The sequence below is a fragment of the Trachinotus anak genome, unplaced genomic scaffold (genome assembly GCF_046630095.1).
Source record: "Trachinotus anak isolate AG129_WGS33_773 ecotype Australia unplaced genomic scaffold, CSIRO_AGI_Tana_v1 ptg000004l, whole genome shotgun sequence".
Taxonomy (NCBI): Eukaryota; Metazoa; Chordata; class Actinopteri; order Carangiformes; family Carangidae; genus Trachinotus; species Trachinotus anak.
Genome location: NW_027273855.1, coordinates 197,678 through 225,106, shown reverse-complemented (window position 1 = coordinate 225,106; position 27,429 = coordinate 197,678). Strand labels below are relative to the sequence as shown.

The window sequence follows — 27,429 nt, the reverse complement described above, 5'->3', positions numbered from 1 at the left end:
GTAGCGTAATTCCCTCACATTAGTATTTCATGAGCTCCATTACTTACTTCAGTGCATCAGTTCTGTTCACTTGAATTCCTCCATTTGTTTCCTTCCTCATTTCACAGTTGCTCTGTCGTCAGCTTAGCTGCAGCCCAAAGGTTAGACCTGGTTTAAACTGGTGCTGTCTGGACCAAAGTCACATGATTATAAAGTCACTTCCTGTTTCACTGTCATTTAAACTACACCTGTGATGTAGATGAGAATTTGAGCCTGTAAATGCTGCTGAAATAAATTCAGGGAGTTTGTTTTCTCCCTTAAACCAAAGAACAAAGTATAATTATTGCGTAATGTTACACTTTTATACAATGGCCATTCTGTCCTCTTGGCTTTTATTTTGAAATATTTACCTTTACTTCCTTGTCACCTGACTACCCTTCTTCATTTTTCACTTCAACAAGGAAAAATGACAAAAAAACAGAATTGTTTTGGTTTTTCAGTCTGGCAGCTCACCTGGTAGAGCTCACACTGTAACCATAGCGTCACAGGTTCGAGTCCGACCAGAGGCCCTTGATGCATGTCATCCTCTCTCTCACTGCGGGATTAAGAATAAAGGCAAAAATTGCCTGTTGATTGTGATGCACCAACTATAGCCTATCATATAGTCTATGTTAGCCTATATTGTTCAATAACCAATATAGGTAACAAGGCAATGATCGGAAAATTGATCATATTAATATTCCATCCATTGATTTAGATGTGGGGCTGAAGGTTAAGATGGTTATTTATCTTATGATTCATAAACATGATTGATAGCCTACATTATCACTATGACTGCACTTTTTATAACATCTACATAAAGAACCATATCAAAGATCTTTCCTTTATGATTCATAAACACAACCGACGCATCTGAAGAAAAATGTTTTTTTCTATCGGAAAAAAGAATCAACAATAGTTTCTGAACGGGACAAAAAGACACTTGAGGGATCAGTCTGTAGGATTCAGTTTCCAGCCGTTTGAAATCGACACACAGCTACACTAAGCTAACAGTTAGCCAGCAGTCAGATCCTGTCAGACACAGTAATGGAACTGAACTCTTCTTTTTTTTAATCATTATTATTTTTTCTGGCTTTTTTAGGCCTTTATTTATAGGTACAGTGAGGGGGGGTGACTTGCAGCAAATGGCCATGGGTTGGATTTGAACCCCAGGCCCCTGCAGTTAGGACTGAGTCTTAATGATACGTGCTCTAACAGGTGAGCTGTGGAACTGAACTCTTAGTGAGATTTACCAAGATAAGCAGATTTTTCTTCACCTGACAGAATAAGATCCTGAGTTCTTAAACCACAAACAAGAGAAAACACAAAGGGCTTCTCACTCCGGCCAAACTGCTGAGGTGCTCCATATTTACAGGCTCGTATTAAGACTAAAAGTTCAAGTCTGTCATCACTGAATATGTTCACAAAACTTTACAAACTTTCTACAGAGGTTTGAAAGAAAAACTGAATGTTCCAGCAGCATCACAAGCTGCTGTGTCTCAACTTTCTTTGTCAGCTGAGAACTAAAACTTGCTGTTTGTTGAAGCAATACTTCCCTGTCCCTGATTTCACTTCTTTGTTCTTGTACTTCTGTTATGTACTGGTCATTTCATAATATCCTCCATTAAACCTCAGACTACTGTTTTTTTTATTTTACATGAGGGCTTCAAGATCCCATCAGACAATTTACCCATCCACCCATTTTCTTCTGCTTATCTGTGGTCAGGTTTATACCACATGTCCCTCTCTGCAGCACTTTCCAACACACACTCTCATTGGCTTTCAGTTGGTTTTTGAAGTGACCTCTGTCTGTGACTCTGGAGTCGTTTACAATAATTCACTTAGTTTGTGATGTGGCAGTGACTGGGGGCTGAGGACGGATGGTAGAAGAAATGAACTAAATCCTTTGATGTGTGTGAACTGAACTGTGAAGAAGCTCTTGCAAAGTGTGAATTTGCACGACACAGTTTCATCACCTCAACAATTGAGACAGTTGAGTAAATGTTAAATGGGTGGATGTGCTTCACAATACTTGCCACACCACAGCGAATCAGAAGTGTTGCTAATGTGCGACTGTGAATCTGTGAGCAGCTGCTGACTGGATGACTGTTTGTCCGTGTGGAGGTGATTAATCTGCAGCTCCCACATGTTCCAACACATTAAACTGTGGTAGTGAAGAAAACAGACTTTAAACTCACTGATGAGATTCCAGTTAGAGATTGTTGTGCCACAAGAGAACTGACGTCACCTTGACTCGTCAGCTGAGTGTATGAAATAGAGAAATGTACGTTTGCTAGAAAACTTCCCAGATGAAGAATTTCTGTTAATACAAAGTGTAACAGTTGAAAATGTGAAATGTGCCTTTAAGACTGTGTCGTGTTGTCTAGATACCAGAGGAGCAGCGTCATCAGACCACGACATACCCCAGAGGCTGGAGATATACCTGCCCAGATATTTCAGACTATGACCCGTACATGAAGAAATCTGGCCTGGACTTCGATCACAGCGCTGAGAGATGTCAGAGCAAAAAATCTCCCTCAGGTCAGTTGAGCCTCACCCTTCGATGAGAGCGGACGTCTGTTCGATGGAAAACGAAGCTTTTGTTTTTTAAGAACATGACACTGAACATTGTTCCTGTCAGAAAGAGACAATAAACATGTCTGACTGGGAACATGTTGTTTTTATTGATGTGTTTGATTGACAGGGACGATGCATGTTAATGAACATCAGTACAAACACATGATGTAAACATTATAGCACCAATGCTAATTTACCTCTGTGGTTCCTGAGCAGGTAGCAGGAATCATTACAGGTCACAACACACAAACACAAATATAAAGTACACAAATACATTTTGCTGCATATTGAGTTAAAAGTGACACAGATTTGGTTTGACTGAAGCCAGTGTCAGACTGGGCTCAAGGACTGGACTCAGATGCACGACTCACAAACCGTGACCCAAAGAATAAAACCTTTAGTACGGTCCAGAATTACATTCACAGGAAACAGTGCAAACACAGGAGGGAAAGAACACTAGAACGAAGGCTGAACTCTTGACACTGAGGAACAGAGACAAACTGGCAAAGGACACGGGCAAACAGGGGGAACTGAATACACACACTGGGGTAGACGAGACACAGGTGCAGCACATTAGGACGGGGCAGGTGATCAAACAGGCGGAAAACACAGGAGAACAGGAAGTGGAGCAATCTGCAAAGAGAGTAAATACAAGCAGATGTAAAGATGAACAAGAAGCAAACACATGACCTTAGGCAGTGGAACTGGATGTGAAAGCCAGTGTTTGATTCATGTCCTGAAGGTGGAACACGTAGGACACTTCCTCACTGCCAGTGGTGAGCCCCTCCAGTATTTACTTCCCCTCACTGACAGTTTGTCCAAATGTGGTTCACCTACGAGGCCAATGCCACTGTCAGCTCTGTTTAATGACTCCATTCAAAGGTGGAGGGCAAGTCTGTGCAAAACCTGATTAATAAAACAAGTATATTCAAAGTTTTAAATTCAAAACTCAGTTGATGATATTTTTACAGTCCACTGCAGAGATGAAATGAAGGTTTGTGTCCTTCTGATAAAAAGACACCTGTAAATAAAAAGCTTCATCATTGGTGAACAGTGTGTTGACACAACATCAGACACACAGTCGCACATTTACCTTGTCTCCTTTCCTTCCTCCCATCTTCTGACTCACTGACGTTACTCACCCACCGACACATCTGTTTCCATTTCCCCATCAGCCCAGTGGAATAAATACGGCCCATCCTCTTTCTTTCTCTGCCTGATTCTCTGTATCTTCTTTACTCCCTCGTCTTGTTGGATCAGCCTGCCTCGCTCTACCTGCCTGTCTGGTTTTGTCCTTTTCCTGGTGGTAAACTTGAACTAATTTTACCTGAGTTGAACTTCAGGTTTCAAACCAGGTTAAGTTACAAAAATATGTCAGTTTAAAAAAAACTTTTCTGTCAATGTGAAGATGAAATTTCTCTGTATGTGGAGATTGGTCCATAAACAGAACTGTACTAAAGTTTTTCTTCGACCACACAGGAACCATCGGAGGGGGGGTCACTGGTCTCAGGGTCATAAAGAACCATCTTCAGAGAAAGTCCTGCTGCAGGTGGTCTGACCCACAGAGTCCTGGTCCTGCAGGCTTCAGTTAATGAGCCGGGACACAGAACAGAACTGAACGAGGTCTCAGGAAGGACACAAGTAAAAGTGAAAGCAGGAACTCAACAGAATTCCCCAGTTATTCAGACCAGCCCTTCCTCAGTTTATCATCATAACTCTGATGAATCAGGTCCAGTCTTCCTGTCACCACAGAGGCTAAAGTCTGACTGGTTGTTCAGGCTGGACGACGTGTTTCTCTTTGGACAATGAACAGTTGAAATGTTTCTCCACCTCCGCTGTTCAGTGACATCTAGTGGTCGTAGTAATTCAATTCAATTCAATTTTATTTGTATAGCGCCAAATCATAATATACATTATCTCAAGGCTCTTTACAGGATCAGGTCAAGACCTTACTTTGTTACAGAGAAAAACCCAACAGTTCCCACAAAGAGCAGCGCTTGGCGACAGGGGGGAGGAAAAACTCCCTTTAACAGGAAGAAACCTCCAACAGAACCGGGCTCAGGGTGGGGGGGTCTGCCTCGACCGGTTGGGTTTAGGAGAAGATAAAAAAGAGGGGGTGGGGGGAGGAGAGAGGAGAAAAGAGAGAGAGAGAGACCAGGAACAGCTGTGTAGGTAATGGTGTTATCAATAATAATGACAGATAACAGTGGTTAATAGTAAAGATGAGTAGTGGTGGATCTGGATCCTGCTGCACCCGAGGCAGAGAGACCTGCAGAATGAGGACAGAGAGAGGGAGAGAGAGGGAGAGAGAGAGAGAGGGAGAGAGACAGAAATAGAGAGAGAGCGCCCAACAGCTCTATAGCAGCATAACTAAGGGATGGGTCAGGACATACCTGAGCCAGCCCTAACTATAAGCTTTACTAAACAGGACAGTTTGAAGCCTGATCTTAAAGGTAGAGAGGGGGTCTGCCTCCCGAACCCACACTGGGAGCTAGTTCCACAGGAGAGGAGCCTGATAGCTGAAGGCTCTGCCCCCATTCTACTCTTACTAACTCTGGGAACCACAAGTTGACCTGCATTTAGAGAGAAGTGTCCTACTGGGAAAATAGGGAAGTATAAGCTCTCCAAGGTACGATGGTGCCTGACCATTAATGGCTTTGTAGGTGAGGAGGAGGATTTTAAATTCTATCCTGGATTTTACAGGGAGCCAATGCAGAGAAGCAACACAGGAGAGATGTGATCTCGTTTCCTAGTTCCTGTCAGTACTCGTGCTGCCGCATTTTGGATCAATTGGAGGCTTTTTACTGAATTTTTGGGACATCCTGACAATAAAGAGTTACAGTAGTCCAGTCTTGAGGTAACAAATGCATGAACTAGTTTTTCAGCTTCCTTTAGACACAGAATGGGTCTGATTTTTGCAATATTGCGCAGGTGGAAGAAGGCTGTCCTAGAGACTTGCTTTATATGTGAAGTAAAGGACAAGTCCTGGTCAAAAATGACACCAAGGTTTCTGACTGTAGCACTGGAGGCCAAGGTGATGTCATCCAGAGTATTATCACATAGTGTATCTCTGAGGTGTTTTGGGCCAATTACAATAACTTCAGTTTTGTCTGAGTTTAAGAGTAAGAAATTACTGGTCATCCAGGTTTTTATGTCCTTAAGACACACCTGAAGCTTGGCTACCTGATTAGTCTCACCTGGCTTCATGGATAAGTACAGCTGGGTGTCATCTGCGTAACAATGGAAATTTATCTGGTGCCTCCTAATAATGTTTCCCAGAGGAAGCATATATAGACTGAAGAGTATTGGTCCTAGCACCGAACCTTGTGGAACTCCATGACTGACTTTAGTTATGATAGAGGAGTCATTATTAACATGAACAAACTGGAGTCTATCTGACAGATATGACTTAAACCAGCTTAGTGCGGTTCCTTTAATGCCGATCATATGTTCTAGTCTCTGTAATAGAATCTTATGATCGATGGTGTCAAATGCAGCACTAAGATCTAGCAGGACAAGTATAGAGACAAGTCCATTGTCTGAAGCTATGAGGAGATCATTGGTAACCTTAACCAGAGCAGTTTCTGTGCTATGATGGACTCTAAAACCTGACTGAAAATCTTCAAACAAACCATTTCTGTGCAAATAATCACATAACTGGTTTGCAACGACCTTCTCAAGGATTTTGGAAATAAAGGGGAGGTTGGATATAGGTCTATAATTGGCTAAAACATCAGGATCAAGAGTAGGCTTTTTAAGTCGAGGTATAATTACTGCAACTTTAAAAGACTGCGGTACATAACCAGTTGATAAAGATAAGTTAATCAGACTTAATATAGAATTGTCGATTAAAGGAAAAACTTCTTTGAACAACCTTGTTGGAACAGGGTCTAGAAGACAAGTCGATGGTTTAGATGAAGAAACTGTTGAAGCGAGCTCAGAGAGATGTACAGGAGAGAAACAGTCAAAATATAAGCCAGTTACAGTCGACTGTGAGGCTGCTGAACTGGACAGTACATCTGAGTCAGCTGTGGGGAGGAGATGGTGAATTTTTTCTCTAACAGAGACAATTTTATTTGTAAAGAAGCTCATAAAGTCATTACAACTGAGGGCTAAAGGAATAGATGGATCAACAGAGCTGTAGCTGTCTGTCAGCCTGGCTACAGTGCTGAACAGAAACCTGGGATTGTTCTTGTTTTCTTCTATCAATGATGAATAATAGGATGTTCTGGCTTTATGGAGGCTTTTTTTATACGCCAATAGGCTGTCTTTCCAAGCCTTTAGAGATTCTTCGAAGTTAGTAGAACGCCACCTTCTTTCTAGTTTCCTTGAATTTTGCTTTAAAGCTCGTAATGACGACAGGTACCATCACACTACCTGCTGAATACAAATATTTAGTAGTCTAATAATCATTCTAGTCCTTTTTTAGGCAAAAAAGCAGATTGAAGATTCACAACTTCTTTTTATCATATATGAGAGAAATAAAATGTCTTTGGGTTCTGGACTGTTGGTGTCGCTCTGCAAAGGTGTAACGGCCATTTTTCACCTTTTTTTTTTTTTTTATGGTAAAATACCTGATGTAGTTATTTAAAACATTTCATAAGTCATGATAAACAATAGTTAGTTGCAGCTGACTGATAACACTAACTAACATCATGGCTATGACACCTTTGTGTGTACAAATTATTATGAATGTGTGTTCAAATCCTGGACTGACAGTTTGCTTTTTCTGGTTATTTTATCCATCTGTGGTTTCAATGGGATAAATACAAATTATACCAATATCAATAAAAACTTGACTCCCACGAATAAAAGGCTGAAATTACACCAACACTGTGATTCTCAGAGAGTTACTATAACACAAGCACAAACATGAAGAGTCTTGGCGGGAACATCCAGTGGTCAGGACACCAGACAAACACAATCAACATTAGAAGAAGGTCTGTCTGAGCCTTGAGGCCGTGTATAAAGATCAGTCACCTGTACTGTTACCTGTGGAGGGAACAATGAAGCCCTCACAGATCTCAAGGTTTTATGATGTACAACTCAACTAAAACTGAACTAGTTGTAATTGTGACATGTTTTGCTGGGTAGCGAGAAAGAGAAAGAAAATGACATACAGTGGGTATGGAAAGTATTCAGACCCCTTTAAATTTTTCACTCTTTGTTTCATTGCAGCCATTTGCTAAAATCAAAAAAGTTCATTTTATTTCTCATTAATGTACACTCAGCACCCCATCTTGACAGAAAAAAACAGAAATGTAGAAATTTTTGCAAATTTATTAAAAAAGAAAAACTGAAATATCACATGGTCATAGGTATTCAGACCCTTTGCTGTGACACTCATATTTAACTCACATGCTGTCCATTTCTTCTGATCCTCCTTGAGATGGTTCTACTCCTTCATTGGAGTCCAGCTGTGTTTAATTAAACTGATTGGACTTGATTAGGAAAGGCACACACCTGTCTATAAGACCTTACAGCTCACAGTGCATGTCAGAGCAAATGAGAATCATGAGGTCGAAGGAACTGCCCAAGGAGCTCAGAGACAGAATTGTGGCAAGGCACAGATCTGGCCAAGGTTACAAAAGAATTTCTGCAGCACTCAAGGTTCCTAAGAGCACAGTGGCCTCCATAATCCTTAAATGGAAGAAGTTTGGGACGACCAGAACTCTTCCTAGACCTGGCCATCCAGCCAAACTGAGCAATCGTGGGAGAGGAGCCTTGGTGAGAGAGGTAAAGAAGAACCCAAAGATCACTGTGGCTGAGCTCCAGAGATGCAGTGGGCAGATGGGAGAAAGTTCCACAAAGTCAACTATCACTGCAGCCCTCCACCAGTCAGGGCTTTATGGCAGAGTGGCCTAACGGAAGCCTCTCCTCAGTGCAAGACATATGAAAGCCTGCATAGAGTTTGCCAAAAAACACATGAAGGACTCCCAGACTATGAGAAATAGGATTCTCTGGTCTGATGAGACGAAGATTGAACTTTTTGGCATTAATTCTAAGCAGTATGTGTGGAGAAAACCAGGCACTGCTCATCACCTGCCCAATACAATCCCAACAGTGAAACATGGTGGTGGCAGCATCATGCTATGGGGGTGTTTTTCAGCTGCAGGGACAGGACGACTGGTTGCAATTGAAGGAAAGATGAATGCGGCCAAGTACAGAGATATCCTGGAAGAAAACCTCTTCCAGAGTGCTCAGGACCTCAGACTGGGCCGAAGGTTCACCTTCCAACAAGACAATGACCCTAAGCACACAGCTAAAATAACAAAGGAGTGGCTTCGGAACAACTCTGTGACCATTCTTGACGGGCCCAGCCAGAGCCCTGACCTAAACCCAATTGAGCATCTCTGGAGAGACCTGAAAATGGCTGTCCACCAACATTCACCATCCAACCTGACGGAACTTGAGAGGATCTGCAAGGAAGAATGGCAGAGGATCCTCAAATCCAGGTGTGAAAAACTTGTTGCATCATTCACAAGAAGACTCATGGCTGTACTAGCTCAAAAGGGTGCTTCTACTCAATACTGAGCAAAGGGTCTGAATACCTATGACCATGTGATATTTCAGTTTTTCTTTTTTAATAAATTTGCAAAAATTTCTACATTTCTTTTTTCTGTCAAGATGGGGTGCTGAGTGTACATTAATGAGAAATAAAATGAACTTTTTTGATTTTAGCAAATGGCTGCAATGAAACAAAGAGTGAAAAATTTAAAGGGGTCTGAATACTTTCCGTACCCACTGTAAGTCAAAAGAGGAAGAAACTACACACAAATATTATTTTCCAGACTGAGGGAAAATAAAACAATCTCTACTTTTGGAGTCTCTGGAGCTAAAGAACAACATATTTATGTTGTTTATCAAAGATGACATAACCACATAGTTCAGACAAGAGATGAGGCAGCATAAAAAGAATCAGACCCACAGTGTTTATACTGTAGAGAGGTGGTGTGGCTGAAGTCCACAAACAGGGCAGGCCAGTCAACACAATAATATACAATCCAGTGACGAATGACGGGTTCACACGGTTAAATATTATATTCAGTGATTCACAGTGAAACTGAGGCAGAGTTGATAGAAGGAGGAATAAGGATATAAACGAGGTTCAGCATCAACGGTCTTCAAGAACATTATTTTACTTTTAGTGACACCATTGTGTCTTTGTCAGTGTTTGGAGCAAAGTTCAGTTGTCACATCTGAGAGACGTGACATACATGGTACCTATTTACTGATAAAGCCCTGATTGGGAAAAGATCGTCTCACATTTCATCTCTCACCAAACTCGGTCACATGATTGGCCAACACTCCATGTACCTGAAAGTTAATTTTGAATTTGGAAAGACCACATCTGGATTTAATGCTCCAGACACATGGAATAAGCTCCTGAGCACTTAAAAATGGATATTCTCATAAGTTATCTACACTTTAGAAAAAAGATCTAAACCGTCCCAGAACAGAATCAAATTGTTTTAACTGATGAGGCTTTTTTCCCTCATCTGATAAATGGCTACTTTAATCTTTGTGTTTTATATTTCTTAATTTCTCTTGTGTGTTATTTTTATTACAATTGTGTGAAGTTTAGTTTGTCACTTAAATTGTGTTGTAAATTCTTTTTCTTTAATTATATTTTTATGTTCATTCAGGTCTCTCCTGAAAATGAGATTTCTGTCTCAATGGGGTTCACCTGAATAAAGGTAAATATAAAATATAGGACGTTCCTCAAGGTTCATTTCATCAGCAAGAGATAATCTGCATCTGATCATCGACTCAAACTGAAGCAAAGAATAAAAGATAGTGAGCTACAGAGCAGAAGGGCACATTCCCACAAATGAGTAAGAGAAATAATTAGATATGAGACGTTAATTAACTTGTTGAAGCAACTGAACAACTTAACACAAAATGCAATAAAACAAAATAAAATATTCACTACAAGTCTGAGCTCTTATGATGTTGGGAAAGCCTTTAAACATGAAACAATTATTATAATTTCTGTTGTCATTATTTCTGTGACACCTCGGTGAGTTTGACATTGGCCAGGTGAGCAGGAGCGACTGACCTAGCTTAGACCCAGGAACCAGGTGAGCGGGAGCTACTGACCTAGCTTAGAACCAGGTGAGCAGGAGAGACTGACCTAGCTTAGACCCAGGAACCAGGTGAGCAGGAGAGACTGACCTAGCTTAGACCCAGGAACCAGGTGAGCGGGAGCGACTGACCTAGCTTAGAACCAGGTGAGCAGGAGCGACTGACCTAGCTTAGAACCAGGTGAGCAGGAGAGACTGACCTAGCTTAGACCCAGGAACCAGGTGAGCAGGAGTAACTGACCTAGCTTAGAACCAGGTGAGCAGGAGCGACTGACCTAGCTTAGAACCAGGTGAGCAGGAGCTACTGACCTAGCTTAGACCCAGGAACCAGGTGAGCGGGAGCGACTGACCTAGCTTAGAACCAGGTGAGCAGGAGCTACTGACCTAGCTTAGACCCAAGAACCAGGTGAGCGGGAGCGACTGACCTAGCTTAGACCCAGGAACCAGGTGAGCAGGAGCGACTGACCTAGCTTAGACCCAGGAACCAGGTGAGCAGGAGCGACTGACCTAGCTTAGACCCAGGAACCAGGTGAGCAGGAGTAACTGACCTAGCTTAGAACCAGGTGAGCAGGAGAGACTGACCTAGCTTAGACCCAGGAACCAGGTGAGCAGGAGTAACTGACCTAGCTTAGAACCAGGTGAGCAGGAGCGACTGACCTAGCTTAGAACCAGGTGAGCAGGAGCTACTGACCTAGCTTAGACCCAGGAACCAGGTGAGCGGGAGCGACTGACCTAGCTTAGAACCAGGTGAGCAGGAGCTACTGACCTAGCTTAGACCCAAGAACCAGGTGAGCGGGAGCGACTGACCTAGCTTAGACCCAGGAACCAGGTGAGCAGGAGCGACTGACCTAGCTTAGACCCAGGAACCAGGTGAGCGGGAGCGACTGACCTAGCTTAGAACCAGGTGAGCGGGAGCGACTGACCTAGCTTAGAACCAGGAACCCTGCTGAAAGTCAAGCAGACGGGGCGACACTTTGACCTTTAACATCACAACACAACTTCACATAACACGAGACACGTTTCGTCCGAAACTGTCGGAAAAAAACAACTTGTGGAGCTGCTTTAAACTTTGTTCCGTGTGGACACCATGGAGGCTTCGCTGGCGGAGCAGTGGTCAAGATGCCCCCGAAAAACGCTTCTGTTTCCGGTTTTACGTGTCAAAATAAAACACACACTAACAAAGCTGTGCTGTAAATGGAGTTCAGGATAAGAATAGCGCTTTTATTTTGAAATCTGATCAGGCCTGCTCGCATGAGAGCAAACAGGAACTTGACAGCTTCTTGGGCTCACTCTGGTCACCGACCTCACCTGTCCCGGTGAGTGTGACGGGGCCGGTCGACTGCCCCGGAAACTAAAGCCCAGTGTTCATGGAGGGATCTATAGACAGGGTGAAGTGGTCAAATAATGAACGACTGAAAGTTGCATCGTGGTGTTTTTCCTCCATAGTTTCCCTTCTGATCAAACAGGTGTCCGCCTCACCACTGAATACTTCATTACATCATATTCCAGGAGGTGGTCTCCTTCATGCCCTGAAGTAATTAACTGTTAGTCACAATATTTTTGTATTTATGTACTTTTAAATAGTGTTTTACTGTTTTGTGTTCAAATAACAAATCATTATGAATACAGTCACTTGTGCCATAAGAGATGTATGAAGGGAAGCAGGACAACCCACACACTGGCCCCAGAGCAGACATGTCTGATTGTACAGGGTGAGTTAGGCCTCAGCCATGACGCGGTTATTAAGCGCCACCTGCTGGTTACAGAGCAAACACCGAGGGCACTGGTGCAGGGGAGAGATTCAACAAGTCTTTTCAGGGTTAAGTTCAGTCTGGAGATTATTGCCTGAAGTGTGGAGTGATTACTGAGTCAAACTACTCCAGAAACCATCCGAATTCATCTTGACAGTAAAAAATGTCAGGAACTACAACATATAGTACAAGTATAATTCACATTTCAGTCAGAAATGAAGCCGTGGATAGGCAGATCTATACAGGTCATTGAAACATGTTGAGGCAGAAATTAGATAAGTTAGGTAGGCCTGGTCACAAGCAAGTGTTTCTGATAAAACCAATAAAGGAGGTGTGAACAGAAAGGAATGATTTCTGGATGCACCGCTGCAGAAAACATCGTTTCTCAGGCCTGCGTCTTTCACTTTAACTTGGGTTTCTGAGCAACTGTCGGACGAGAGAAGTGAGAGACTGCTTCAGTTCTTTGTTAAGGAATTCATTTAAAAAGTCATCTTGACCAAAAATAAATATAAACTAATGTTGCAGTGATGAAAAAAAAAGATCCATATAAATGAATCAGTGACATATTTACAATGGAGGAGCTGGAAGAAAAGATTGAAATATTTCACAAACTAAGTGAATTCAGTCTCAACCTGGGTCATTACAGACTGAAACGTCATGGAGCTGATTTAATTCCAATATCTAAAGATCTATAATAAAAAGTGGCTCATTTTTGAGACCTGTAACTTCAAGTCATCAGCAGCTGTTATTTGACACGTAGAAGCTGATGGAGGCTCTCACCAGTTGCCCAGTTAATAAAACATCTCTTAATACTTTATTTTTAACATTAGTCTCAAAATATCCCCATTTTACTCACTAATTATTACACTGTCCTCATAGTTTTTTGTTTGAAATCACAACTTAATTCTCACAACAGCAAAACTTTCATTATAAAATATTTCAAATGTGTTCTGAAGATTAAATTGACAGCTGTGGTTATTAGATGTGGGGTTGTGTGAGGTACTGATCTATAGTCAGTGTGTTACCTGCAGTAGAATGAGGTCAGTGCGCTCTCAGTTCAGAGAACCACAGGAGCTTCTTCATCTTCTGCTCCAACCACTGAACTATCGTATTCCTGTAGTTCCAAAGTAAAGGTCTGTTTGACGACAGATAAAGAGAGAAAATACTCAAAATAAAGCGAACACTTCAACTGATGTTCTTTTTTTTTTAATGGCTCAAACAGTTTTTTTCTGCTGACCCTGAACACAGCAGCTCATCACTCAGCTCCTGCTGCTTCTCTGAACTGAACCTGCTGCAGGTAACACACTGACTGGAGATCAGTGCCTCACACAACCCCACGTCTAATAACCACAGCTGTCACTTTCATTTCTTTAGCTAAGCGCCCGCACATAAAGAGATAAAATGAGGATGAAGTCATAAATATCACACTAATAACCATGATCATGACCAGGGCACACTTGGTCAGAGTGATGTTCTTTGTGCCTCTGGAGTCGTTCTTTAATTAAAATGTCCTGCACTGTCCACGCTGTGCAGGCCACACCGTCCTCTGGAAAACAGCCTGGTGGACAGTCTGCACACACGGTATCAGTTCTGCTGCTTCCTCACAGAAAATTACACAAGGAAATCCATCATTTATCAGACCAGGAAAAACTCAAGCTTCACTGTCACGCTTTCATTTGTCTTACCAGGTTCTTTGACCCTCTGACCAGGTTCACAGCGTCAGTGTTCCTCTGCACCACTGGCCAGACTTTTGCAGAAATACCCACTTAAAACATCAGAAACTGTGTCGGTTGCTGTCGTACACTTCTGCTGGGCAAAGAGACCATGAGCTAAAAAAAATAAACATCATCTTCATTATTTTATGTTTAAACTTAGATCAGTGTGTCTCAAACCTTCATTCCAGCAACACTGGAAAACAGCCAATTCAAATAATAATGTTTGAATTCACACAGGATGTGATTTAACATTGAAAAAAACATACATACACCACTCAGCACAAGGCTCCGTGGCCACAGACTGACAAACACTACATTTAAAACATGGCATTTTAACAAGTTCACCCCCAGGGGTCGCTCGTGGACCAGCACACTATCATTAAAGCATACACCTTCTAATTACAGACCATACTTTTAATTAGTTAAATATCTTAATTTAACTGAACATCCTGGGCCTGACTGTACCTGGGTCTCAGGTGTTGCAGGGGAAACACGTATTCAGGCCATTGCGTTGATTCCTAAACGTCCCATTGTTGCAGCGTGGGCCCGACTGTGGAGTCAGTCTCTTCCAACGACTGTAGCTGTTAAAGACAACACAGCAGTCGTGTCAATATCACATCAAGATCAAGGGCCTGCGCCACTAAGTGAGATAAGTGGGTTATCCAGCTAACTTCATAACTTTTCCTGTATCATGGGGTTTTTCTCTTCTTTTTTATTTCTGTTTCAGAGTCTGATGAAGACGGTGAAGGCCTGATACAGCTCAGGCACAACAGTTTTTTCTTTTTTCAGAAGGCTACAGGAAATAACTCATATTTCTGACAAAGTGTAGATCAGGGGTCTCCAACACGTGGCCCTGTTTTAGAGCAGGGCCACTTTTAGAATGAGTTCAGCTGTGAGTTTCAACACGAGTCCTGTTTAATGAAGTGTACTGAAGTTTTTCATTTGAAGTTATTTTAAGTTCCTGTCGATGAACTGATCACTGACTGAGGAGCTTCTTCTTCTTCTTCTCTGGTTTCTGAGCAGATTTAATGGATGTTTATCTGCAGTGGTGTCATCATGTCTGTGTATTCAGCTCTGACTGAATCGTGACTCAGATTTTTGACTCTGAAGTGAGTTTCAGATGTTTTTGGTTCAAAATGTGAGTTCTGGATTTTGATAATTGATGTCTTGTTAAATGATCAAATTTGTCACAGTAGCTCTCAGAGTAAAAGGAGATTTACACCAAGAACAGTTGACATAATAATAAAATAACCTGCCCAAAAATCTTTCAGACCAGGACAAAGAAAAAGCATGTGGCTGAGGTGACAAGGAGAGCCATGGTATTTATCACATTTCTCTTCCACTTCCGGATATAGTACAGACAGTCTCGTCTTGGAGAAATGCACCCTGTGTACGACCTTAAATAGAATAAGTCCAAGACGTGCACAAGAAGTGGTAGATTTTACCCTCTCTATGGCTTGTTCCCAAGACTCCTCATGTATTTGTATTCCCAGTTCCCCTTCCCATGCACTCTTGAGTTTAACATTTGAGTGGTCGCTAAAAGCCAAAATAATATTGTACAACTTTGAAGTGATTCCTCTGTGATGAGGAGTAAATGATAACATTTTTCCCATTGCTGTTCCGGCGGTAAAGAGGGGAAATTAGGGAAACACTCAGTTACAAAACTGCGAGTTTGAAAATAGCGAAATAGATGACTAACAGGGAGGCCATAGCGAGACAACAAATTGGCAAAGCTATCAAATACACCACCTACATATAAATGTTTAAATTGCGTAATACCCTTGTCATGCCACATTGAAATTGTTGGGTCCAAAAGCGATGGAGGAAATAAATGGTTGTTATTTATAAGACTTGAGGAAGATGCATCTACAAATTTAAAATGCCGCCTAAATTGAAACCAGATTTTAAGTGTGTTAAGAACGACTTGATTCTCAGTATATAAAGAGGGTTTTGTAGGTAAAGAGGAATAAAGTAAAGCAGGTATGGAAGATCTCTTACAGGATGATAGTTCCAATTTACACCAAGAGGGTCCAGAAGATTTTAACCAGTAGCAAAGTTTATGGATGTGAGCAGCCCAATAATAGGCTTGGAAATTAGGTAATGCAAATCCTAAATCTGCATCTCTGCAGTAAAGATTTACGAACTCTAGGTGGCTTCCCGCCCCAAATAAAAGAACTAATTATCTTGTCCAGTGAGTCAAAAAAATGTTTAGGTGGAAAAAGAGGAATTGACTGGAATAAAAATAGAAGTTTTGGTAAGATATTAATTTTAACAACATTGTTCTTGCCAATTAACGAAAGGGGGAGGTTACCCCATCTTTGAATATCAGACGTAATCTTTGAGATAAGGGGAGTAAAATTAGCTGATGCAAGGCTGGATAAAGAACGAGTCACGTTGATACCTAGGTATTTAAACCCTGATGGACTAAACTGAAAAGGTAAGTCTGACTGCTGAAGAAGACATGCTGCAGTATTAATGGGAAAACACTCACTTTTCCCTAAATTTAATTTATAACCTGAAAAGGTGCTGAAGTCCTCCAGAATACCCAAAACAGCAGGGATAGAAACTGTAGGATCAGTTATATACAACAACAAATCATCCACGTATAGCGATAATTTATATTCCATTCCATTACGGGTGATTCCTTTAACTAAGGGGGAAGATCTTAATGTAATAGACAGAGGCTCGACAGCTATGGCGAAGAGCAAAGGCGACAATGGACAACCTTGGTGGGTTCCGCGACCAAGAACAAAATAATCAGAGTAAACATCATTAGTATGGACACTGGCTTTAGGGGACGAATATCAATCGGAAAGCCATCAGGGCCTGGGGCTTTGTTAGACTGCATAGCTTTAATAGCATTTGATACTTCTTCAAGGGAGAGTGGGGAGTCCAATTGTCTGGAAGTATTAATATCAATGACAGGATTCGAAAGGTTCTGAAGGAATTCGTTCATTTTAATGTTGTCTGTAGGAAATTCAGATTTATATAATGAAGAATAAAATGATTTAAAAGTAGCATTAATTTCCAAGGGATCCGTAATAATAGTGTCATGAGTGTTTTTAATACTAGGTATCAAACGGGAAGTGGTTTGACGTCGTAACTGATGTGCCAGTAAACAACTTGCCTTGTCGCCATGTTCGTAATGTGAGCCGCAAGTGCGTAGTAACAAGCGCTCTTCCTCTTCAGTTGAGATGAGATCGAATTCTGCTTGCAAATCAATACGCTGATTAAGTAGTTCAGGAGAAGGGTTCAGCACATAACTTTGATCAAGGGTACTGATCGCAGATGTAAGTTCATTAAGTCTAGCATTAGTGTTTTTATTAGATAGGGCAGAGTAAGAAATAATTTGACCACGAAGGTAGCATTTAAGTGTCTCCCAGCAATGAATATGAAGAGGAGTCATTTTGATTGAAAGACAAGAACTCATCAATAGAATTTGAAATGAGTTCACAAAATTCTTTATCAGCCAAAAGAAGAGAATTGAATCTCCAAAGTGGTGGGCTACGTTTATAAGTAGAAAGTTGAATATCTAATAACAAAGGTGAATGGTCAGATATTACAATACCTAAATAGTCCGAAGAATTTACACATGAATTAAGAGCGCTGTCAATAAAAAAATAATCAATCCTAGAATACGAAAGGTGCACCTGAGAGAAGAAAGACAATTTTTTAATAGAAGGGTTACGAGATCTCTACGGATCAATGAGACCATTCTGTTTCATAAAATCTGAGAATGCTTTAGACATAGCAGATTGGGTCAGATTACAAGGAACAATCCAAGCTTGGATCAAAAACACAATTTAGATCCCCTCCGAGGATCAGCAGGTGAGTATTTAAGAAGGGGATATTACTCTGCAATCTGTTAGCAAATTCAACATCATTGAAATTTGGGGCATATACATTTACTAACGAAACCTTTTTTTGCATCAGGGTACCAGCAACTATAAGGTATCTGCCGTTCCTATCAGCGATAACATCAGTGGATGAGAATTGAACTTTCTTATTAATGAGAATAGCGACCCCTCTAGCTTTTGAGTTAAAATTTGAGTGGAAGACTTGACTTACCCAATGCGAAGGTGAGTCTCCTGTAAAAATACTATATCAGAGTTTAAACGTTTCAAGTGTGTAAAAACCTTAGATCTCTTGACAGGATTACCCATACCTCTGATATTCCAACTAATAAATCTGAGAGGTGCGCCTGACCCAGCAATGCTGGGATCTCTATTGCCATTAACCATTTAAATAATAAGAATGTTTAGATGATGTGACTTAGACGCACAAAGCAAACAAACAAACAAACAAACAAACAAACAAGCAAGTTTCCAGCTCAGGTTCATCAGCACGCACAGAGAAAATACAACAGAAGAATGGCAGAGAGGAAGAGGAGCCGTGTGGCTGTATTTTCAAGCCCAAAACGAGACAACAGCAAAATGTGGGATTTGTAAAACGCTAGTCAGGTATAGTGGAAACACCACCAATTTATATAAACATATAGAAAACCATCCAAAGGAAAACATGGAGCTACAAAAACGGAGAGAGGAGGAGAGAAATCCCCCACCCCCTGGCCCCGCTGCAAGACCCCCAGTCCAGAGGCAGAGGTCATTGGCAGAGGCCTTTCAGCATGGCAGAGAATATCCAGGCAGGTTATAGTGTTGACAGTGACAAAGTGAAACTGTTATTTATTACTTTAGCCAACTCAAAAAGTATAAATTATGCTAAGACCTTGATGTAATATTTATCCCATTGAAATGTGTTATTTAAATGAATACATTTACTGGAATTGAAACACATATACTGAAGATAACATGGCTCAGAATTTATTGAATATTATTGCCCTTTTGTGTTAACTGTCAAAGGGATACTGTATGATTACTGCATTTAAACTACACATAGCTGTGCTAAAGGCTTATTTCTTTTATTATTTCACTTAGCTGATTCCCCAAGAGCAGAGGAGATCACAAAGAGCCAGGCAGAGATTATTGTGAAAGACCTGCAACCTCTTTCCATAGTGGAGGATGATGGCTTCAGGAATTTCAGTGAACATCAGTGCCAGCTGAGAGGATTTTTTCAAAAGCAGGGCAGTTATTGAGTCACAGACAAAGTGCATTAAAAGCAAAAAATGTTAATATGATACTGTTCTTGAACAAAAACCTGTAACCAGAACCTTTGTTCTGCACAGACTAACTAAAGGCTTTGGGGGTTGTTAAGTTGTTTACATATTATTTATATTTTCACCAGTTGTTGTTTTTGTTGTTGAGAATTTTAATTTAATTTTTGTATTATAGTTTCTCAACAGTACTTGTTTGTTTTAATTAGTTCACTGGTTTGCGTGCACTTTTTATTTAAGATTTTTCTGAAAAAATTTTGATAATAAAGCATTTAATAATAAACTCTGTCCTAATTCTGTCCTGGGTTTTAACTATTTAATAATAGAAAAGGAAAAATCACAAAAAAACACTTAAGGTCATGAAAATTAATGAGATTTAGCAATTCAATGACGCATCCACCTTATTTATTGAAAAGTATCGGTAGCAGCTTTGTCATTCGCTAGCTGTGTTTTCACTGCTTGCAGGTCGAGCTTGATAGTAGACAAAACATCGCCGAGGGTATTCTGGAGTTCTGCTGTGTAAGACAGGACGAAAAAAGTAACGTAAATATAACAATTTTGATCGAAATCGGCAGGAGCTTCCAAACTCACGCCTCACTCCATTAAAGCTCCGGCTATCGTGCAGAGCTACTTCTGTCTCACCTGTTCATAATGATGTGCAGCTCTTTGCTTCTGCGTGGGTCAATAATCAGTTCTGTGGTCTGGGCAGGATTTAGGGCAAAGTTGCTGTCAGGTCACCAGGTCTGCCCCCTCCCTCCTGTACGTGCCCCCCCCCATCAGTCACCAGTCTAATGAATATTAAAGGCAGTAATGACTCATATGAAGATTTTTAAAACAGTACAAACTGTTACGGTTTTAACTGCTTTTTGTTTTAGACTGTGTTGATGAATGGAGTGTTTGAACTCTTCTAAAAACAATAAAGTTACAGTTTCTTACAGTAAATGTAAATTTAAACACATGGAATTTGGCCATTGTAAAGAGATTTATCATTTATTATAAGACGTCTTTTATGTTTTATTTTCCAGGAAACCAAACAATTAATTCTTCCACAGGAAAATAAAACTTCAATATTTTCATGAATGAAAACTCAGGTTTCACCAAATATTCTTCATAATTGGACAAATCCAAAATAAATGTACAACAGTTTCTGGACATCCAGAACAAAATCCACAGTTCACATCAGTCTCTCTCTTTTTTTTTTTTTTTGGATACAAAAGTACATCTGGTCACATAAATCTGTGCAGAGTTTAAAGTCTATTGAGTGAACAAACATACGTGCAGTCAAAACAGTGAAATCAGTTAAAAAGAGAAAATGCTTCATTTACAGCAGGTTCTGCAGAGAAACTGAGAGAACATGAAAATACAAACCAAAAATAACTTTTGTTCATGAGACATTTGAATTTGGTCTCCACACCTTTATTACACAAGAGCATCTTCATCTGGATCCACGAGGATGAGTCCTGAGTCAAAGGTCACTGTTCTCCACACACTGGATCTCTTTTGAACTCAAAAGTAAATAAATCAACTGTATATTCATCATCATTCCCAGATTCAAATGTCTCCTGTGAAGAGAACGTGAAGAACATATTCCCATCTGGTTCTCTGATGGCAGCCATTTGTCCCATCATGCTTCAGTAAAGGACACACTGTCCTCTGTTCCAGCTGTTTGTCCTCACTGAGGACAGATAAAGTCCAGTTTCTGATGCTCAGCTCCAGATGTGAGCTTCTGTCCACCAGAGAGCATCACTGAAGTCTGTGTGTAGGTCAACAGGCTTCAAGGTTCATATTCTGACCACTGGTCTCAGTGCAGTAACGTCTGTGAGATCCTGATCCAGACTGTAGACCAGCAGCTCTGTCTGTGGAGGCTTCTGTTGTGGTTTCTGGTCCCTGCAAAGACAATGTGCCAGCACCCACCTGGATTATAACTGGATTCTAGAGCACATTTCCTCTGCAGTGAACAGACACTGCTCCTCTGCTCCTCTGCTCCTCTCCAGGTTTGTCTCTTACACTGAGAACAGAAACACATTCACTTAAAGCAGAAACCTCTTGTACAGTTGTTCAGACTCCACAGACAGACAGTCCTCAGTCAGTGAAGAACTCAGGGAACAAGACTCTGCTGTCTCACCTGTTTCTGGTGTTTGTGGTAACATTTCCTGTGCTGATTCTTCTCCAGGTGTCTTTTCCCTTTTGATTACAGACTAATAAACAGATAAAATAATAAACAGATGAAATAACTGAATTACTGAGATAAACCAAGTATTATCATCTACCACAGTGTTTATATAGGCTACAGACATACAGAGTCAAAAAGAGAGTAACACACATACCTCTGTGGAAGGGCTTGAATTTCTTTTTAAGACTAAAATAAAAACAAAACCAATGAAAAACATCTTAATCATCAACATCATGATTTGACTGAAAGTATCTTCATCATTAAACCATGATAACATTTTCTTTGACTGCACACAGATCTTACCTGGTAGACGTCGTCTCCACATGACAAAGAGAACTACTGAAGCTATAATTAATACTAAAAAAGGCACCAAAACGCTGATTACAATTATTATCACGTTTGAACTCTTTTCTCCACATTCAGCATCAGTTGCTGCAGTTCCTGGTTTTATCAGCTGAAGGTTTCCTGATTCACATCTGGAATGATAGAGGGACATTTTTACAGGAAAATGTAGAGAAACTACAAACTGACTGCAGGTGTGAGAAACCAGGTGAGTGTGTGTGTGAAGTGAAGTTTCACTCACTGTGTGTGTGGTCGACAAGATGTAAACGTCCCATCTGAAAATGTTCCCTCGCTGCAGTCAGAGCACTCAGTGTCTGAGGAGGCTGTTCCTGTACAGATGCAGATTATACACATGTTCAAAGTGGAGCAGTGAACACATCACACTATGACAGGATCAGTGTTATATGACATCATCACACTTCATCAGAAGATACTTGATTATTGAGGTTTTTGAACGAAACTCTTGAAAATGAAAAGATTCAATAACATTTCTTAGTTTCAGTCCCTGAAACCACTTCATTCTCTAATATTTGATGAAAGGTTCTGGTGCAGCTCTTTTCTCATCAGAGCAGAACAAGATGGAGTTTGATTCACTGTGAAGGAGAAAACCAACCAGCTACTGTTTGACACGACACTGAAATGATCCAGATGTTATTAACTTCAGAGCTTTATGCAAATATTAAAGCGTCAGATATTTATGTTAATGAGCTCCTGTCAGAAAACAACTAGAACATCAACAAGTTACACAAACTGCATTTTCACACTTTGAAACTTTGGTCCTTTGGACAGTTCAACATCATATTGTCTGGGTTACCATGGTAACGATGGAAAAATGAGGACAGTGATTTATGAGGAGTCAGTCTGTTATCAGCTGGTTTCAGTCTTCAGTGGTTTTACTCAGTGCAGTCAGGTGATGGATCAACTGACCTGCTCTGAGACGTTTATAAAACTGTCCCTACAGTGTGATCTTTAAGTCAGAAGAAGAAAACCAACCTTTGTTACTGATGTATTGTCCTGGTCCACATGTTGAGTGTTTCTCTGCAGCCAGACAGTCGTTCTCTTTAGTATCTATACAGTAGAATCCTTCCAGTGGTTCACAAACTGTATTTAATATTGGTGTACATGAACTCTTTGTCTTCAGACCAGAACCTGTCAACACACAGAGAGGTTACACACAGAGAAACAAAACTTCTCTTCTGTTGTTACCAGAGAACAACGAGTCATTTATTTCTGACTACATGTCATGAAAACTAAAGATGAACCTCAGCTTTTATCTGTTGGAAATGTGACACAACAGTTTCTGTATGAACTCATGGGAAAACATCTGCATTACTATGGATTTGATAGGGTGGAGAATAAACCACCCAGTGGAAATGTGATTTTTATTGTGGCAGGAAAAAGGAGAGATGGAGGGTACAGTGCTTCTGCAGGGAGAGGTCACTTCTATCATCACTGAAAGTCCCACTGATAAAAACCTGTTTACTGCTGCTTCAATAAAAATACTGATGAACTACAGATGTGACTGTGAGATAAACTGACTGTTAAAAATGTCATCATGTGGTTTGTCTTGAGACCTCAGAGGCAGAAGATAACAGATGTTTATTTCTAATTCCCTGTGTTTGATATGTTTCATTGGTCACATTTCAGTAAGAAGCCTTTACACTGCATTACACTGTTAGTATACTGTTGTTTCTGCAGCTGGTTTTCATCAGTGTAAAATCAGTGATGTGCAGTAAACTCAAGATGAATTAAAGCTACAAACATTAACAGAAATTTACCTGCATCACAGTTTGTGCAGGGAAAACAAGCTTTAAGTCCAGTTGGATTATTCATGTAGGTTCCATCTAAGCAGGGCAGACAGGAAGTACTCCTGAACTCTGTGCAATCTGCTTTAACTCGACCTCCTGTTGAAAAGAAAACCAACAATTTAATTTCATGCAGGTTGTTTCTACAAAGACTTTACATGTAACCACCACAGTGAAAAGTCTCTTCACTGTTCAGTTGGATCTTACCAGCTGGACACCTGGGACAGCATTCACCGTCTACCAGATACTCTGCTGGATGACAGGTCAGGGTGTTTCCTCTGAGGACTGTGCTCAGAAGTGTCTGTGAAGAATGAGACAAAGTTCTTAGTGAAGCCTGGTTGAAACGTTGACATGGTCCAGAACTGGACTGAATGACTCGAGCAGAGACTGAAGACGACTGACAGTCACCATGAGGTGGAAATGAGGACTGGAGGAGGAGGGAAGGTGAGAGGAGGAGACACAGGTTTTGGTAACAACTCCTTTTCTTTGTGTTTCCATTAAAACCAGAAACCAGTTGAACGTTTTCTGTTATTGGACTTTGATCCTTCTGACCTGTTTAGAGCCTGGACCTCCAGGGAAGACTCTGCCACGTTACCCAGATAATCTGTGACCTGAGAACCTGATACTCAGTGAAGTTATGGGGCTAAAGAGGAGGATATGTGGTTCTACTGCATCTATTTGAATCATTCTATTGTATTATTGTCTGTCATTCACAACAGCCCAAATGAAAGTCCATCACTTCTACTGTAAAACTGGGAGCTCCCATCATCTAACTCTACATGTGATGAATAATATGCAGTCACATGACCTGTTGAGTCACATCTGTGTCAGAGGGGAGTTATGTGCATCAACTGAGCCACACAATGCAGAGTTTCCAAGTGTTTCCAGCAGCCTGCTGGGTGGGCTGTGTCTGTTCAGGTGGAGGTTTCCACTGTTTCACATACACATGTTAATATTCATTTCTTCTTTGACTGGAAACTGCTGGGGATGGGATTTAAAGTGCAGACTGCTGGAGTTCTGCTGGATCACTGATCTATATTCTGACATGTTGAAGAAATAACTCCTCAGTGAGTAGTTTGAGAATATGAAGCTGTGATGCAGCTGTTGTATGAGTTTCATCTGCAATAAAACAGCTTTACCATCAAAAACAGAGCTGTCGCAGGTTTTCTTCTAGAAGTCATCTTCAGTGGCAGGTTGGAAGTTTTCACGAGCTGGAGACATCGTCTCACTGAGATCTGGGCTGAGGTGAGTTTTAACGTCCAAAACAGGAAGAAAACACCTGGAGACAGAAAGTAAATCATGTAAAACTGCACTGACCAGCAGGGACCTGGTTACTGTGGACGAGAGGTTAAGAGGGACCTGGTTCACAGATAAAGTCTGTTGGTTTAGTTTCAGTTTCTATTCTGCTGCTGAACTGGTTTGAACCAGTTTGAGCCTTTGTTTTCTTTTCTTTCACTTTATTTGACTCAGGTGTCTCAGCTCAGTAAAGAGGGGACCAGACCAGAGACTGTTCCCACCTCTTCATTTACCCATTTATCCCACAGGAAATATCTATTAAAACCTAACAAAGTTTAACATAAACCACACTGTTCATTTCTGTTTATATATATTAATTTCTACTGAAATGTGGTGATATGTTTATATGTATAAGAAGTCCACAGACACAGCTGGTGAGAAATGCATTCTGGGAGCCTCAGGTGTCCCAGCTCCACACAGGTCACGTCCTGAATCAGTCTGTAGTTAAAACCAAAGGGCGAGAACACTTCCGGTTACCTGAGCTGTTCTTGATGCGGACTTTGAACTAGAACAGTTCTTGTTCTAAACTGATGGATGCTGAAAATACAGAAGAACTCAGACTGTGAACGGCTTTGGTCCAGATGTGAGAGCGAGTTTATAAGCGTGAACATGAACAGTGGCCTCATGTCTGTCAACACCTGAACAACATCAGTTCCTCCAGCCGTAAAACAGGGAGCATACGGTTCGCTTATATAACCCGCTCGGTAAAGAAGGAACCAGGTTCAAAGACCCGAACTTCCCGGTTCAGTAACTCAGAACCGAGTCTTGTTACGACACAAGTGTAAATATTGTGTTTTCCTACCGTAAGAAGTGGAGAACAAGACACAAACTGGTAGCTTCCTGTACAACCTCCGAGCCTCCGACCTCGACAACAACTTCCTCTGTGTTTGGGCGGAGCCTTCACGTAGATCTGTCCCGGTGCAGGTCACCGACACCTGGAGAAACCTTTGGAAATAACATGTTCATTTATCTTGTGCAGCGTGAAATAAAAGCTGAATTAATAAACATGCAGCATGAACATTAATAAACATACAGTTTTTGTTTTTTTGCTGTGACCAGCAGAGGTCTCCACATGACCACAAATGACCTTTACACCGAATAAGTTCATATTCTCCGACATGATCAATGTTCACAACCTTTATTCTGAAATCCATCAGTCCTCAGCCAGACATTACAGTGTCAATCTGCCAAACTGATATTAATATTGTATCGATCATGATCATATCTGCAGTATTTTGGCTTTTAGAGAGAGAGACGCACAGAAATGTTAAAATCTCCTCATGTGGCCTGTTGATCAGCTGATCTACCAGAGATCAGCTTCATATAAACTGATCTTATTTAGTTTTAACACAGTCCTGTAGTTTGACAAATTACTGATAGAAATGATAGAAATGAAGGCGACTTACCGTCACTGCTTCTCACAGTCTCCTTCATTTCTCTTTCACTTAGTGAAGAAAGTGAAAGTATGAGACTGAGGCTACTTCAGGTGGCGTCGGACACATGAGCTTCACCGGGATGATTTTTTAAAAGCCGATATTATGGACTGTTTAAAGTCAGACTGATTTCCAGGGACAACGAGACAGCAGCAGAGGTTCAGTCCAGACCAGCTGTGGTTTATTCCAGTGTTTTAGTCTCATATGAAGCTACAGGTGGCAGCTGGTCTGATGGAGGACGACACCAATCCATGCTGGTTTTCATCTGGACAGAAAACATAAACCATGTGTTACTTTACCACAAAGGACAAAGACCAAGTCTGAGTGACACATGGACCAGAAGAATAACATTATAATAAAATGTTAAACTTAAAGTTACTACTGTATGTGCTGATACGTCTACAGTATCAGACATTTAATACTGAAATGGATGAAATGAAATGAAATGGAGGGTTGGTCTGAATAACTGGGGAATTCTGTTGAGCTTCTGCTTTCACTTTTACTTGTGTGGTTCCTGTGTGGTTACTGCTCATTCGAGTGTCCACTGTCAGACAATCATCTCTGCTGACTTCTCTCTTCCTGAACAAACACTGTCGTCACAGTTATGCTGATGTGACACTGACTAAATGTACTTCCTTATCTTGTGTATTTGTTAATCTGACTCAGAGACTAACACAAGGAAACAGCAGAGGAGGGTTAGAGTCCACTGTGACTCACAAAAGGCTCCAGGCAGCAGCTGAGTTTGTTCACAGATGTGCAGAACTGTGCAGATGTTTTCCAAAATCATGTCATGAGTGGGTTTTATTCATCAATGACAAAGTGCAGTGAACAGAAGGAAACTGCATCAGATCAGTATTTGCTGTGACCCCCCTCCAGTTCTCCTCGGTCCTCCTGCCACAGTTCTTCAGGTTCTTGTCAGGTAGGTTCTTCTAAACATCTTGGAGAACCTGCCACAGTTGTTCTGTGGACTCAGACTGTCTCAGTGTCTCTGTCTCTTCATGTGATCCAGACTGACTCCATGAAGCTGAGACCAGGACTCTGTGGGTCAGACCACCTGCAGCAGGACTTTCTCTGAAGATGGTTCTTTATGACCCTGAGACCAGTGACCCCCCCCCCCCTCCCTGA

The 27,429-nt window shown here is 41.1% G+C and overlaps 3 protein-coding genes and 1 long non-coding RNA gene across 10 annotated transcripts in view; all 4 read right to left on the bottom strand.

Moving 5' to 3' along the window:
* Window positions 1-25,342, bottom strand: part of LOC139619968 (tumor necrosis factor receptor superfamily member 14-like) — a 43,801-nt gene extending 18,459 nt beyond the window's left edge. For both annotated transcript variants that reach the window (XM_071475049.1, XM_071475050.1), the window contains exon 1: window positions 24,903-25,342. The gene's annotated coding sequence lies outside the window, so the exon portion shown is untranslated. The remainder of the gene's footprint in view (window positions 1-24,902) is intronic.
* The window catches only part of dnase1l1 (deoxyribonuclease I-like 1), a 68,168-nt gene continuing 40,749 nt past the window's right edge, over window positions 11-27,429 (bottom strand). Inside the window, exon 10 of the transcript XR_011690709.1 lies at window positions 11-78. The gene's annotated coding sequence lies outside the window, so the exon portion shown is untranslated. The remainder of the gene's footprint in view (window positions 79-27,429) is intronic.
* LOC139619963 (uncharacterized) lies at window positions 2,680-4,864 on the bottom strand. Of its 2 annotated transcripts, none has more exons than XR_011690706.1 (2): window positions 3,689-4,864; window positions 2,680-3,501 (listed from the first exon to the last, which is right to left on the bottom strand). It is a non-coding gene; the product is annotated as an uncharacterized lncRNA (long non-coding RNA). The 2 variants fall into 2 exon arrangements; XR_011690705.1 differs by having other exon boundaries at window positions 2,680-3,228.
* LOC139619970 (tumor necrosis factor receptor superfamily member 14-like) lies at window positions 20,360-25,836 on the bottom strand. Of its 5 annotated transcripts, XM_071475056.1 has the most exons (9): window positions 25,674-25,836; window positions 24,715-24,854; window positions 23,783-23,876; window positions 23,549-23,674; window positions 22,764-22,919; window positions 22,012-22,099; window positions 21,583-21,904; window positions 21,381-21,453; window positions 20,360-21,263 (listed from the first exon to the last, which is right to left on the bottom strand). In XM_071475056.1, the coding sequence occupies exons 2-9, from the start codon at window positions 24,754-24,756 to the stop codon at window positions 21,259-21,261; spliced, it is 906 nt and encodes a 301-aa protein (XP_071331157.1). In that variant the 5' UTR covers window positions 24,757-24,854; window positions 25,674-25,836; the 3' UTR covers window positions 20,360-21,258. The 5 variants fall into 5 exon arrangements, with proteins under 5 accessions (XP_071331157.1, XP_071331156.1, XP_071331154.1 ...); XM_071475055.1 differs by having other exon boundaries at window positions 20,360-21,432; window positions 21,577-21,904; XM_071475053.1 differs by having other exon boundaries at window positions 20,360-21,453.